Source organism: Urocitellus parryii, chromosome 6 (assembly GCF_045843805.1).
Source record: "Urocitellus parryii isolate mUroPar1 chromosome 6, mUroPar1.hap1, whole genome shotgun sequence".
In the NCBI taxonomy this organism is placed as follows: Eukaryota; Metazoa; Chordata; class Mammalia; order Rodentia; family Sciuridae; genus Urocitellus; species Urocitellus parryii.
In genome coordinates this window covers 151,123,558-151,139,378 of record NC_135536.1, presented here as the reverse complement: position 1 = coordinate 151,139,378, position 15,821 = coordinate 151,123,558, and the positions used below count along the sequence as shown (strand labels likewise).

The following is a 15,821-nucleotide window of genomic DNA, read 5'->3' as shown; positions in this document are numbered from 1 at the left end:
GTTATAATTATTGCCTCCATTTTATAGATGGGAAAATTGTTCCTGGAGAGACTACGTGACTTCACAATTCATCAAACCAACAGAGGATGATCCTAAACCAGAATTTGACTTTTTCTGCTGACCCCAAGTCCTATGATAACCAGAGAAAAATCAGGCTGCAAATTCCTCCAGAGCAAAGTCCACTGTGCCAATCCCAGGGTGAGTCTGCAGGTACTGACAACTGCCTGCTGTGCCTGAGGTCAAAGTAAGGGGTAAAAGTCAAGAGATTTCTTTCTCCTTGGTCACTGTCCCAGGGGCATGTTAGCATGCAGAATTTCCAGCCACTTGTAAGCTTGCATCAACACCCCAACCTATGGAAAGTACAGTCCTATGGGGTTGCTTTAAAGGGCCTGCAGGCTGGGGCTCTAGCTCCACTGGTGGCACAAGTCTTACCCGGTAAGTATGAGGTCCTGAGTTCCATCCCCAACACCACAAGAGGAAAGAAGGGAGGAAGGGAGGAAGGAAGGAAAAAAGGAAGGAAGGAAGAGACTATGAGTTTAGAAGTTAATCTTTGAACCCAGAAAGGTTGTGGCTATTCTGAGGCTCCTGTGGTACCGCTGCATGAGACATCAGGGACATCAGGGACATCAGGGCAGAAAGCACTTCATTTCAATGACTAAGTTGTCCTTGGTTTTAACACTGGGTTGTGTGCTTGAGTGTGTGTGTGTGTGTGTGTGTGTGTGTGTGCGCTCATGTGCACCCTCCAGCATGCTGGTAGACAGCCAGCAGTAAGTGTGGAAGGACAGGAAGAAAATCTCATATCAAACTCCTAAAATGACCAGGAAGATGATTAACCAGGGTCCTTCAAGGACTCGCTGCAATTACAGAGAACCTGTATGTACACTTTTCACTCAAAAAGCAAATAGAAATAGCTACCTGGTTTTAAGCCTGGCTAAGATCAGCAAAACCATTTTGGACTAAGTCTGCTCATTCTTAGAATAATAAATACCTTACCTATATTCATAAATTTGTCTCTGTGACCCAAGGCTACTTCTTTGCTATGGAACTAAAGTCGCCCTTGTTCAGGACTGGCCGCAGTCCTGAACATTCCACATGGTTTATGTTTAACCAGACATTTCAGGGGGCCATGGAGCCTAGTTCACACCCTGCTGAAGACTGCAGCATACAGAGAGGCTGGGAGTGGGTGTAACCCATGGTCCACCCGCCCCCAGGGTCCAGGCACATGCTGGACACAGATGGAAGGAGTTTAGTCCTCCAGGGAGTGCCAGGACTGGACTGCTCACAGCTGGTATCCAGTTAGCACCTCTGGCCTCACAGATGTTTCTCATCTTTTATTGAAGGATGACTCCCAAGGCAACTGCCTTAAGGCCCTTTTCAGAAGAAAAGTCTGTTTACAGACAAATGGAGCTGGGTCAAAAATCATTAAAATGTCACAGCACCCTATTTATTTGACCAGCACCCCTCATAATCCCCTGTGCACAGGAGGACTGCATGGGGATTCACTCGGTGGGTCCAGTGGACCCAAGGCTCTCAGAAGCAAGATGGAGATAGGGAACAGAAATAAGAAGCAAACACAAGCCCAGAGTTCAGCCCTGTAAGGGAAAGAAGCTGAGGATCCACAGCTGTGAAGTCTCTGATGGGCCTGAGGGATAGGGTGGGGGTGGGGGACAAGCAGGCCAGTTCCACTGGGAGCTGCAGCAAATTAACCAACGTCACCACTGCTGCATGCAAAAGTTAATTTGAGCACAGTTTTACCAGGCTTGGTGAATTTGGTCTGGGCTAAAACTGAAATTTGAGAAACAAATGAAAAGCAATGGTGGGGGCCCATTTACCTTCAGGTCACTCAAGTTGGCCAGAGAGTAACTCACTCTCAGATCTTCAGGCTGAATCCATTTCTCTGAATACTCCTCCAGTGTCCCCCTCACTCCCAGGTCCCAGCTACTTGTACTTTTTTTTCTGTTCCCAGGGCAAATTATTCCCCTTGTCATTGGACTTCAGCTTAAATGACTTCCATGGTCAGCTTTCTACCTCCTTTTCAGGGAGAACCTCCTTGACTATTCAGTCAAAAGTGACCACTCTACTGGGAATTTGAGGATTGATTGTTATTACACATAACCTATCCTGTCCTGCTGGACACAAAGGCACCCAATGAAGACTTGCTAGATGATTAGACCAGGGAAGTCTGAAGCCACCTCTAGGATAGTGATCATAGCAGAAGACCTAAAGAGGTGAGGGGTGGAAAGATATGTGAACAAAGGACACACAATTTAGGCAGCTTGTTGTAAAGGAAAATTATGGCAAATTGTGCCTTAAGGTTTGGGTTTTTTGGTTTTGTTTTGTTTTTGTTTTTTTCAGTGCTAGGGGTGAAACCCAGGGCCTGGTACGTCCTACACAACTGCTCTACCTCTGAACTACATCCCCAGTCTCAGGCCAAGAAGGCTTTAATGCCAAACCTATACTCCACACTGACTGATCACAAGGAATTTGAGCCCCTACAGGAAACCTTAGGAAGGCCCATTACCCATGAGCTCAGCTAAACCGCCCAATACACATGTGCTTGGCCCATGATATAGCAAAGAATCTGCTTAAGAAATCCAAGAATAAAATCACCACATTTCACCACATAATTGTTGCAGATCTTGTGCCAATTTTGGGGTTTTTTTTTTTGCAAAAAAGTGGGGTGTAATCATTATGCGAAGCAATTTTTTTAAAATTATACCAGTATTACTTTAAAATCATTTATGACTAAATTATGTTTGATACAAAATGAAGATGCATGGAATGCTCACAAATGTATATGAATGTGGTAATGATGATTATGGGGCAAAATATGGTATCAAGTTTGTTAAAAAAAAAAAAAAACTCCAAGGCTATTTTTATGTATTGTCCCACACTCACAAGTGAGAATAAAAGGTTAAGTGACCGGCTTTTATGACTCCAGTGTGTATTTTATTCAGTTTGTTCCCAAGCTTCCTTTTTCTGAAATGAAAGGACATTTCCAAAGCTGAATCGTGTTCTCTGATTTTCAGCCACCCACTCCTCCAGAGCCAGACACCACCAGCAGGACCAGGCCAAATGCCTCCCCTGTACCTTGAACATTTGTCATCTCTGCTTGTTTCAGAAAACTCAGTTGCATTTATGGGAATCTAAAGATATTAAATTGCCAAAGTGAACAAGGAGGTTGGGGCTCCTGCCAAGCTAGAGAATCCTTCGCTGTTAAATGGAACAGCATGGGTGTTTGGTGCTGGCAGTCATGACTGTCATTGATCCATGCCAACAGACAGGGAAACTCCGGTCACCCTGCTGGGTGTGGAGGCCTGAGAAGGGATAGACAGTACCTGTAGGTGATCCTCACTTCAGTTCCAGGCTCATCTCGCTCCCAGATCAAAGCCACACTCTCGGGGGACTTCTGAACATGCTGATCCAAGCAGTTGACTGTACAAAAACAGGTTGTACAGACATTAATTCTTCATGTTTTTAGAGAGAAGAGGGGGGCAGGGATCTACTTTGCTGTGGCTTGCTCTACTTGTGCAGAGAAAGACCCTGCCCTCATCCATTGTGAGCTTTCTACCTCCCTGCAAGGAAAGGGTGATTGTCAGAGCTGCAAAAATGGAGGCACCACCCTGTAAACATTATCCCAAAGGTGAAAGGTGACCTCCTACAAATATTCCTTATTCTCAAACTATTACTGGGACCACAAACACCAGTGGTTCCCAACCCTGGCTACCAGTTGCCATCACCTGGACCTTCCCTGGTCTCCCTATCCAGTGAGGCTCCAGGCTGGACCTCAAAGCTCCCTGGATGGTTTTAGGTGTAGCCTGCACTGGGCACGTCAGCCTGAGCTGTAGGAAAGAATACACAGCTCGTGGAGCAAGCTTCCTTGTACAAGAGGTACCAGCCAGCGCAGGGATCCAAATCTTCTCTCCACCTGACACCGTATAAACCAGCCTCTGTTCCAAAAAGTGACTCAATGATGGGAAAATGCCATCTGGTTTTCCAGAAAGTTCTGCTCCCTTCCCCCTCTATTATCAAAGCTCAGATCACATGACTTGCCTGTAAAAAAAATGGAAGGTCAGTGCTACTGGTTTACTGTAAACCTGAGGATTAGTATGATCTGTTCATTTGCTGACATCCTGTTTACTGTTCATTTGATTTCAAAGGTGACCTTAACTCAGACCAATTACTTAAACAGACCCTTGCAACCAACCCTCAAAGCCAATTCCTCCTTACTCACTTTCCTAACAAAGGTACCCAAGTAATTGGAGGAAATGAGTACTCTGAATAGATTTTGGGGGAGGAGGAGATCAGTGGTCAGTGGTTGCAAGTCCACCTGGTCTTTCAGGGTCACCTCAGTGTCCCATATGTAATTTGTATCTCAAAAATTTTAATAAATGTAGATACAGGAGGGAAATTAATAGTACTACTAATTGATACAGGAAATTTCTTTAAAGTACTAGAAAAAAGAAGAGAAGATATGCCCAAAAACTAAAAGAGAGGTAAAGCAAGAGGTTGAACTAAGAAGGGGTTTGGTGAAGCCAGGTACAGTGACTCACACTTGGAATCCCAATTAGTTGGGAGGCTAAGGCAGGAGAATCACAAGTTCAAGGCCAGCCTCAGCAACTTAGCAAAACCCTATTTCAAAATTAAAAATAAAAAGGGCTTGAGATATAGCTCAATGGTTGAGCACCCCTGGATTCAATTCCCATGATGTAAAAAAAAAAAAAAAAGAGTGGGAGGGTGGATAGGTAGAGAGAGGGAGACAAAAAGGGGTTTTAGTGGCAAATCTAGAGTTGTACAATCAATAGATATAGTGTGTGTGTGTACACATTTCTTCAGATGCCATGTGTACACAGCAAAGCCAGGCTACACTCTGTTTAGTAAAGTTATCAACACATACACACACACACACACACCATCATCAAGAGTTTCTTTATTTATTTGTTAGTTTTTTTTGTTTTTACAGTACTGGAGACTAAACCCAGGGTGCTTTACCACTGAGCTACATCCCCCGCCCTTTTTATTTTTTATTTTGACACAGAGCCTCACTGATTTGCAGAGACTGACTTCAAACTTATGATCCTCCTGCTTCAGCCTCCCGAGTAGCTGGAATTATAGGTGTGTACCACTGTGCCTGGGAAACTATCACAAAGCTTTCTTTATTTTCAGCTTTAGCCCTGGAGCACCCAGACCCAGAGACCACAGATAACATCAAGAAGACCACAGGGTGTCTGTGTTTCAGCATGACATGGTATGCGATTTTTAAAACACTAGATTCCTATTCCACTCATTGTAAGCCACTTTCCCCAAGTGTTTTTCTGGATGGGGGGGTCTTTTAGGAGCACAGAAGGGAGAGGTACATAAAGCCTGAGGTGGTTTAATTCAACCAGTGTCCTGGCCACCAATTCTGATCAAGACACAATGCTGAGTACAGAAGGGAATGCAAGGACAGATATTCAACCCCACGGGTGCAGGTTAACAGTTACAAACATAAGAAAACACGCAAGTAACCAAAACACAAAGCAGGCTATGGCAGGTACGGTAACATTCGTCCAAACAGAACAATGGAGCTGAATTTACCCAAACAAGGCAAACCCATGGAAGTTAAGAGCAACCCCAGACTGAAAGAGTAATAGCAACAGCCTCCACATGAACAGCGCCCTCCGTAGGCCAGGAGTGAGAACTAGCATTGTCCCATTACAAATGGGAAAGGAAGCGGGTAGAGAAGTTAAGTGGTCGGCCAAGGTCACACAGTAGGAGAACTGGCTTTAATGCTGGCAGATTAGCTTCAGAGTCTATCTGGCTACCGCGCTCTCTACCGTCACCCTGTGATGGCCCCAACAGGGAGCCAAGAACAGCTTTATGCAACAGAGAGAAAGGTGAGAGAAAGGTGAGCCCTGTCTGTGGTGGAGGAAAGAAGAGATGTGAACAGGGTGTGATTTTAACAGACAGGTGAGGCTTAGAATAGTCTAGAAAAGTAAAGGCTAGTTCAGGTAGGTGTGAGAAAAACAAGGCTGTTAGGGGAAAAATGAACAAACTGGTTTGGCAAATATTGGCCAACTATGTCCAGCTTACAAATGTGCTGTTTCTCTGACCAGTGGCGGGGGGGGGGGTGCAGTCAATAAATCGAGACTTTTCACACTAAAACTATGGATTTCTGGCTTCTAGAGCAATCAGAAGAGAGGCCATCCTTTGGCACAAGACCTTTTCCCCAGCTACCTGGCCTTGGATGTAACTCTGGGCAGGTCATGACAAGCTAGGAAGGCTCAGCTCAGGATTGGTGCTGCAGAAAGTTCTGGAGGAGAATCAGAATTGGACTGGATGAAAGCTATGTGCCCAAAAGGCAGGTTGGCAGCGAGCAGGCTACTCACATTAGACCTGGGCTCTCTTTAGCCCTGGGCCTCTCCAGCCATCACCTGGGTGTTGGTGATATATGCAATCCTTCAACCACTCAGATCTGCTGAGAAGTTCCCAGGAGCTGTGTGTCCAGGTTCTCATCTGAGAAGTTCTAGTCGGACAAACTTTGACCCCTTTATAACCCTGAAGATGCCGCCTAGCCAGATGCAGATCAAGAAACAGCCTCAGAGACTTCCTTGTAGTCCAGTGACCTGCCTAAGCTCCCAGCCAGAAAGCTGCAGGAAGGGCTCAAACCACACTTTACACTTCACCGGGGTTCATCTCACCGCATCCCATCCTCTCATGAAAGCCACAGTGTTGGCACATTGTCCTTCAACAGAGAGTGATTACACCTGTTTTATGCCAAACAGGAAGTCAGAGCTAAGAAAGGAGGAGGAGGAAAGCCTGGCTGTACTAGAGTACAGCCAGGTGACCACTGAGATCAGCTGCGTGTCCATCTCTTCCCAGGGACTGGTTAGATGGCAGAAATCCAGGCAGGTCAGAATGAATCCCCAAGTGCAGTGTTCCCTAGGTGCCTCCTCCACAACACAGAGGACACTTGACTGGTGGCTACAGAGGCTTAGAAAGATGTTTCCTTGCTGGCCGTGCAGAGTTCAGGGAACTCCTCCTGCCCCAGGGTCCTGGTATGTCCCCTGCCTGATGCTGCCCCACACCTTCCAACTCATACTTCCTGTCTCAGCTTACACTTCTTCTCTTTGCACATCTTTCTGCCCTTGGACCCATGCCTTCCTCTAATTGCTTGAAATGTTTACTCCTTGCTGTGCCACTTTGGGCAGGGGCCAGATGTCCTGTCCATTTTGTATATGGACAGCCTAGCCCAGAGCATAGAGCTAAGCATACACCAAAACTCTGGATGATGAACACATGGACCATTCAAGTCCTTGAGCTAGAAGAGGGAACTGGGATCTAGCTGGCACCAGAAGAGGAAACAGAGTTCTTATCTTTGTGGCTTTGACCCTCAAATAGAAGATCTTATTTTTAGCCAAAATTGGTGCTATTCAACCTTGAGTGGTGTCAGAATCCCCTAGTGGGATTGTAAGCACACAAGCAGCTGAGCCTCATTCTAGCCCCTATTTCCATTTTAACTAGATGATTCTCATGCTGCCCCCTTTGTCTCAGCGCCACACAACGACAGATGTTCATGTGTCTACATCCACATCTATCTTTTTTTAGGTAAAATTTTTTTATTTATATCTGAAAGCACATCTATCTTATATGTAGATTTTGGATTCCATGGGTTGGGGGGAGGTTTTGTTGTTGTTTTGTTTTGTTTTTTCCTTTTGGAAGGAGAGTATTAATCACACCTGTCTTGTATGGCATCTGGCCATGCCCAGCTGGCAGTCTGATGCCATAGCTAAAAATTCTTGGTCTCAAGTCCAAGCCCTGGCCAAATGCTCACTAACCACTAACAATGTTCTTGTTATTTAAGCTAAATCTCAGTTTTCTGCTCCATATGGTGGTTTAATGACTCTGGGTGGGACTGTAGGAATTAGGCGTCATTTGAGAGTTTTCTGTTATGGGGCCAGAGGTCGTCAGAGTGTTCTCACGAGAAACAAACAGAATAACTCATCTTTGCTCACAGCCACCACAGTGTGTTACCTGAGGGACAGGGGCCCTAAAATGCTATGGGCACGTTGGCTGTTACTTATGGTTTCTGCTAGTGCCTCAAATCCAGGAGGAAAAAGAAGGAAGGTGGGGAGACAGAAGGAAAAAAAGGAAAGAGAAGAGAGGAGAGAAGAAAAGAGGAGGGAGGCGAAAGGGAAAGAGGGAAGGAAGAAAGGAAATATGGAGGGAAGGAAATTGGGAAGGGAGGATGAAAATCCTACATTTAAATAAACACACACACACACACACACACACACACCAGTTTAAAAAAAAAAAAAAACTCAATTCAAAGAACTGGGCAATGGGACAAAAAAAAATCCATTTCCAAGTGTTTCCAAGAAGAGTGGGGAAAGGCCTAGTGCAATCTAAGGCACAGCCCCACCTACTTCAAGCCTTTTTCAAATTTCTCAACACACAAAAGTCTTTCCTTCCAGCAGAAAACTGGCCACAACACTTATTAATTCCTCATTCTGTTCAGTGGTCTCCATTATGGGACACAATGCTGAACCAGACTCCCATAGGAATCAAAAAGTCTCCGAGGACAGGGACCCTCAGATTCCTTTATCATGAGCACCATTCTTCCTCTAACAACTGCAAAAAAGAAAGAAAGAAAAATAAATAAATAAAACCCCTTGAGCAAGTTACCACAGTATGGACTTGTTCGTTTACCATGTTGAATAAAAATGACAGAAGGCCGTTGTTTTGGATTAAGTTCCTACATAGATCAGGCTAAAAATTAAAATGGAGTCACTCCTGTTAAAGTTCAAGGTCGCCAAGCTGAAACTAGGCTGTTTATCTGCCCTTAAGAAAAATTAGGACTAGTGGGGTAACAGCCAAACTTCCCCAATAGGCCTGTTTCAATTGGCATGGTAATAAAGTTCCCTCTGCCTTAATCCTTTCATACGCACACCCCAGTGTAACCTGAAACAAACTGATGTAAACCTGTCAGTTATTTTTCTATGGTTCTGTCTCCCTGCTCTTGCCTTACAAAAGGAAAATAACTTTGAAATGTCCAAAATAGTTTTTTGTTCTTTGTTTCTACTTTTTTCAACCCTTCACTATCTATAAAACCAACCTCTTCTAAGCTTCGCCCATTGGAACACTGGATCTGTTTTACAAAATAGAAGTGTTGCCCAATTCTAGAATCAGAAAAAAAAAAAAGAAAAAAAAAACACAAAGACAAAAGAAAAAAAAATCAGGATCGTTAAACTAAATTGTTGATTTTGTCTTTTGACAACTGATTTATGATCCATCTCTTGATTACAATTCAGGTCTGTGGGATGGGGTATTTTCTAAATTACTCCACCACTGTATAAATTGGAGCCTTTTTGCCACACCTGGATAATGGGACCACCAACCACTTCATGTTGATGTCCTGAGGAAGAGATGAGGCCCTTGGGAGCAGAGTGCGGGCTCAAGTTCACTGGAGCACAGGCCCAACCCCAGGCCCAACACAGCCTCCCAGCAGTTAAGCTAATACCTGTTTGTGGGTCATGGGTTTTTAGTTTCACTAACCAAAAAGAATTACAAGAGTGTTATCATTTCCAGTATGAAAATGAAAATACTAATGTAGGAATTTTCAAGAACTCTATTTTTTTCCCTTGTAGTACTGAGGACCAAACCCAGGGCCTCTCACATATGCTAGGTAAGCACTCTACCACTGAGCTACACCCTCAGCCCAAAAACTCTGGTTAGTTGTTTAAATATATCCCTTGCACATACACACCCCAATTTGAAGTTGACCCAGCACACAAAAAAATAATTTTAAGCACGCACAGTGGTGTACTCCTGTAATCCCAGCTACTCAGGAGGCTGAAGCAGGAGGATTGCAAGTTTGAAGTCAGCCTCAGAAATTAGCAAGACCCTGTCTCAAAATAAAAAATATAAATAAAAAGGGCTGCAAGGGCTATGGTTGTGGCTCAGCAGTAGAGTGCTCACCTAGCACGTGTGAGGCACTGGATTCAATCCTCAGCACCACGTAAAAATAAATAAATAAAATAAAAAGGTATTGTGTCCAACTACAACTAAAAAAAATATTTTAAAAATAAAATAAAAAGGGCTAGGAATCTAGCTCAGTAGTAGAACACCCCTCAGTTAGTCACACACACACACAAAAAAAAAAAAAAAGTTAATTTTAATCAAAAGAAACTAGAGAGTTAAAATTCACAAAAGGATTCACAATGGTCTTCTTTAAATAGCAAACCTCCTTGGCACATATTGGGGTATTACGTCAGTCACAAAAATTGTATTTGCCAACTTTCCATGAGCATCTGCTATTTAAAGTAAGTCATGCCTCTGACAACTGGGAAGAATTCAGATTCTTCCAGAGGATACGCCTCCTAAAATTGGAGTTACATTTTCATTTAGAGTTAAAAAAAAAAAAAACTTACACAAGTTATTTTAATCACTGAGAGAAAAATGAAGCACAACTGTGCAACTGTGTAGTATCTTGCCATCATCAATGTATCTGTCTTCTGGATTATTGAAGGAGGTATGTAATAGAAGAGAAAGTGGCAGTAAAATGATTTCTGTTTTATATAATTCATGTTCCAAAAATCATCCAAGAGGACTCGGGGTATAGCTCAGTGGTACAGCACTTGCCCAACATGTGAGGTCCTGGGTTTCATCCATAGCATCGTACACATATTAAAAAAAGAAAAGAAAAAAAATCTCTCACTGTTTGTCTGGGGATGCGGCTCAGTAGTAGAGCATTGGCCTGACACCTGTGAAACCCTAGGTTTGATCCCCAGCACCACAGGGGGGTAGCAGGGAGATCAATGCTTGGTTAAAAATAGTTTATTTACATTCTTGCTTAAGTACAAATACACCCATTTTTTTTAAATAAATCAGACTCAAATTTTAGGGTTTAGAAATTAAAGCACAGTTGTGTGTTTTGAAAGCCACACACACACATCATTATGCTGCAGCTCTTCATTTGCAACTTCCTGACTTCTTCAGTTTACATGCCACAGAGCAAAAACACCTGTGCACCCTATAAAAAACAGAACCAAATTTCAAAGGTGGGAAAGAATCCCTTTATAGAATTTATTTTTCCAAAGAACCTTCTGCAAAGCAGACCTACATAAAGGCAAAGGAGACAAGTCACTGAAGGGAGTGGAGAATCTACCTAGCTGCTCTGGGGGCAGTGACATCCTCATCCCACCTTATCAAAGCATTGAATGGGCAAGGTACTGAGATGCTTTGGGAGCAATTTGGGTGCCTGTGTGTTTTCTAAAGTCAGCTTCTCACCCATCCTGGGATGATCAGATACAAACACACATGGTCCAGTGCAGATGGAACACAGTTCTTAGCAGCTGCTGAAGGCCAAATTCAAGGACACAGTCTTCCCAAATGTTTCATTAATAATTAACACTGGTCAGTAATTGGGGCTGTAATACATTAAAAACAGTGCTGAGTGCTTTATAAGTCTTATCTAATCCTAACAAGAGCCCTAGGAGGTGAGTGCTGATAAACCTCATCAATAAGGAAACTTGTAAACAAGGCAAACAGGTAACCCTCCCAGATCAAATAGGCTTATCAGCCTAACAATTTTTGCATTGATCACTTGGACCTCAGGCCACAGGACATTACCTGGGCCTAGACATCAGGCTGTGAGAAATTCTGTGTAATTTTTGGGTATGAGAAGCTGTGTGTAGTTTACCAGTGGAGCCCAACCTGTGATTCAAGTCATTTAAACTGTATTAGTACATTTTCTGTGACTATAAGGAAATATCACAGCAGAATAATTTAACAAAGAAGAGGTTTATTCAGTTCACAATTCTAGAGGTTAAAGAGCTTGCCTTGAAGAACATCTGGTAATGTCCTTCTTGTTGACAGAGTCCCAAGGTGGTATAAAGGTGTCACATGGCAGGATACAGGGACTTTGTCTGTGTATCTTCTGTATCTCTGTCCTCTTCTTATAAAGTGACCAGGATTTAATCATGAAGGCTCCACCCTGATGACCTTATCTAATTCTAATCACATTCCAAAATCCCATCTCTGAATACTAAGGTTAGATTTTTTTCCATCTTAACCTCACAGTGGGGAGTTTTGAGGGGACAGACCATATTCTCACAATAGTACCAACCAGCCTCACACTCAGGAGTGAGAAGCAAGCAGATTCTCCCCCAAGTATGAGAGAGAAGCAAGTCATCTTCACAGGCTGTGTCTAGAATTCTGACCCACAGGACATGTGAGCATAATAAAAAGGTAGTTGTCTTTGTGCCACTAAATGTGGGGGAGGCTTGGTATGCAAAAATGGTAACTGAAATAGAATCGGCCTACAATCAATCCTTATTTTATAGATGAGGAAAAAAGCAAAGTATAGTAAAGAGAACCCAAAGATTCCAACCTAGGTGTGACTCAAAAGACCCACCTGGAACCTCTAAAGTGTACTGTAACACCCACATGCCATTGTTTGTTTGTTTCTTTAGTAGAGTTATTTCCAGCATGTGTATCCCAATTCTGCCTATTTTAGAAGGCCTTTCATCTTCCTCTGTTTGGAGAATATATGTCAGTGATTCTTAGACCTGGGTGCACATCCTTATGCATGGAAGGTTTGTTAATTCTAGATGAAAGGTCCCTATTCCTAGAGTTCATGATTCTGGAAGTCTAGGATGGGCCCCAGAATTTGCATATCCAAAAAGTTCCCAGGTAAGGAAATACTGCCAGTTGGGACCATGCTTTGAGAACTGCTGGTCTAGATCTAGATATTTCTGAAGGAGTAATACAAGTTTCAAGAGGGATGATTTTGGTAAACAAGTCATCCTGCTGGTTTTAACACACACACAGAGAGAGAGAGAGAGAGAGAGAGAGAGAGAGAGAGAGAGAGACAGACAGACAGACAGAGACAGAGAGAGAGAGAGAGACAGAGAGAGAGAGATACTAGGTCAAAGCATCCCTTCCACAAATTTCTAGGTAGCTCCTAGTGAAGCCACAGCCTGGCTTGTTCTTTTTCTTATTCTTACCACTCTGGTCCACAGACACTGGTCTGCAATGAACAAGGATGTGGCTGACTGATGAGTGGCTAGGAATGCCCATTTGAGATGAGAAAGCTACAGAATAGATGCTTTTCTACAAGACAGTTTTCTGAAGGTCAATGTCTGGGGCTGAGACTCCACAGGCAGTGTCTGAAGCCAGACTTGTGGATTCCTGGCTTGAAGCTGGCCAGGAGGGGTTTGCAGTCCCTGGGACCGGGAGGGATGTGGGACCGGGGTGACATGGCTTAGAGTTGAATGAGTGGAGCAGAATATGAGCTATCAAGCCTTTATTCAGGAGAAATAAATGAAAGAAAAAGGATTCAGAATTTCTTGCTGACTACCCCTGACCCTAGCTCATAGAATCCTTGGTCAGCCCAATGAGGTCTATCCACTGTCTTACCAGTTGCAACTGTGCAGGAGCCAACCATAGATGTTCCCAGTAGCCTTGGCCTCCAGAGTCCAGAGGCAGTCTATAAAGGAACTGCATACTTTCTGCCCTCTTGCTTCTGCATGTTGCTTTATCAACTCTTCAAGGGCACATTCCATCAACTCTGCAAACCTAAGGACTTCTCACCACCACCACCACCCCCCCCCACACACACACACCTCCATTAGTTCAAGGACATTTGTTGCTGAGTCAGTTTTAAAGAACACACTTATCTAGTAAGTGACTCATTTTGATTAAGCCTGTAGCACAACATGAAATGTGGGGGAAAATGCTAGCCCAAAGTTCTTTTTTTGTTTGCTTGAAAAATAAACACTACCTATAATTTCATGCTATTTCATGCTATATTGAAATTGCTACTGCTCATGGATCACCAATAAGCAAAGAGCCTGTTCCATACCTGTGAGCATTCTGTCCTCACAGCCAGCCTAAAAAGTGAGCATTATTTTTACAAATGAGGAGACAGAGACTTGCATAATGGTCCACACCTGTAATCTCAGTAACTTGGGATCCTGAGGCAGGAAGATTGCAAATTTGAAGTCAGCCTCAGCAACTTAGTGAAATTCTGTTTTGGGGGAAAAATATTTTTGTTTTTAAATGCACTGGGGATGTAACTCAGTTGTAAAGCACTCCTGGATCCAATCCCCAGTTCCAAGGAAAAGAGAGAAAGAAAGAATACAAAACACCAACAACCAAATGAGAGACTGAGGCTCAGAGGAGTAGAATAACTGGGATGATGAAGCTGAAGAGACAGGATCCCACCTCCAAATTGGGCCTTGACCAGGGCATGATCTGTTGTCCTTTTCTTAAACATCTGGCAGACCCACCACACCCATTATCCCCATCCTGCAGGACAGCAGCCCTTCGTCTGAGGCCCGCCCTCAGTTCCAGGACCTTCTCTTTCTACCTCCTCAGTGCCTTATACTGGGGTCAGAGTGCCACATATACCTCCCCCACCCCCAAACCTTAGCAGAACAGTTGGATTCTAGCTCAGCAGAAATCAGAGGATTAGCAGTCTGCTGGAGCTAGTTTCTGGGATCGGAGTCCCACCGGTTCCAAAGCTGGGTTTGTGCCTTTGAGGTGCAGGTCTTGGGGAGAGGGGAGGGGTGAGAGAGAATTTCCCTCCCACAAACCCCTGAGTAAGGAGATAACGGATTCCAGACGCTGAGTGGGGGTTGTAAGGGTGTCAGTGTTTCTCTTCCCCAGGCCATTCGCCACGACTGTTTACGCAGCAGGGTCTGTCCCCAGGCACGGCAGTCATAGGTGACAACCACTACACGCTTTCCATTTTCCCCTCCCGCCCAGGTACAGGAGCCGGGAAGTCCCGGTTCCTTGAGCAGGGCACTCTGCACCCAAGCCTGGCCCAGTTTGTTGTCCGATGCTCCCCGCAGTTTGCGCTCTGAGACACTGTGAACTCGGCAATTAAACTTAGGAGATGGTCGGTTGAGAAGCTTCCCTGGGACAAGGCCAAGCTGACGTGGAGCCGAGACTCCATAGGCAGTGCCTGGAGCCGAACTTGTGGATTCCCGGCTTGCAGCTGGCCAGGAGGGGGTTGCATTCCCTAGGACCTGGAGGGATGCGGGACCGGGGTGACAAGCCTTAGGGTTGAATGAGTGGAGCGGAATACTAGAGAAGGGGATGGCTCTAAGGCAGCCGAGACGCCAGCTGCGATTCGCCTGGCCCAGGAACAGCTGCTGCCTTCTGAGGTTCCTGGAGTATCCCCGGGACTCGTGAGTCGGGAGCGTCCAGAGTCCCCCGTAGGCCACTCACCAGATACATTTAACTGGCCTCCCAGGAACCAGCCGATCTTGCCACTGCTGAAGTCGCAGTCCCAGACAGTGTGGTAGGGGGTGTCCCACACCAGCGTATCTCGCGCCAGCGACCCCCAAAAGGCAGCCGGCTCCTGGGCAGCCTGAGCGCTCAGAGCGAGATACGAACCCGGCTGCGCTGCGGCTACGGCGGGGGCGCTCCCCGAGAGGTGGGAAGTTGCCCCGCCCTGAGCGCTCAGCCCGCGCAGGGGCCGCACCGGCAGCCCCGGACGCCTGCAAAGGCTGCCCAGCAGCCGCCCGACGCCGCGGCCCACACTGCGCGTCGCCATGTCGCCCGACGCCCCAAGGCGGGTGAGAAGAGTCGGGGCTCCACTTGGAGTTTCCGCGAGCTCCGCCCCTGCTCCGCCCTCCGGCCCCCACCCACTCCTCGCCCGTCAGAAGCTGTTAGCTGGAGCCCGCCGGGGTCGCCACCCGTTTTCTCCCGCTCTGAAAAGGAAGAGGGGAGCAGCCTGAGCCAGGGGCACTAGAAGGGAGTGCGGAGCCCAGCTGGCTCCGGGACCCAAATGAGTTAGTTCTGCGCCCCACTGGCCTGCCCTCCCTCCCCAAGGC

General features: G+C 45.4%; 1 protein-coding gene across 1 annotated transcript in view; it reads right to left on the bottom strand.

The window, feature by feature from the left end:
• The window catches only part of Acss1 (acyl-CoA synthetase short chain family member 1), a 60,965-nt gene extending 45,384 nt beyond the window's left edge, over nucleotides 1-15,581 (bottom strand). The window contains exons 1-2 of the mRNA XM_026393024.2: nucleotides 15,214-15,581; nucleotides 3,339-3,435 (exon numbers count right to left, since the gene is read on the bottom strand). Of these exons, the coding sequence (XP_026248809.2) occupies nucleotides 3,339-3,435; nucleotides 15,214-15,541 (425 nt within the window). The 5' untranslated portion in view covers nucleotides 15,542-15,581. The remainder of the gene's footprint in view (nucleotides 1-3,338; nucleotides 3,436-15,213) is intronic.
• Between the last annotated feature and the right edge of the window lie 240 nt (nucleotides 15,582-15,821).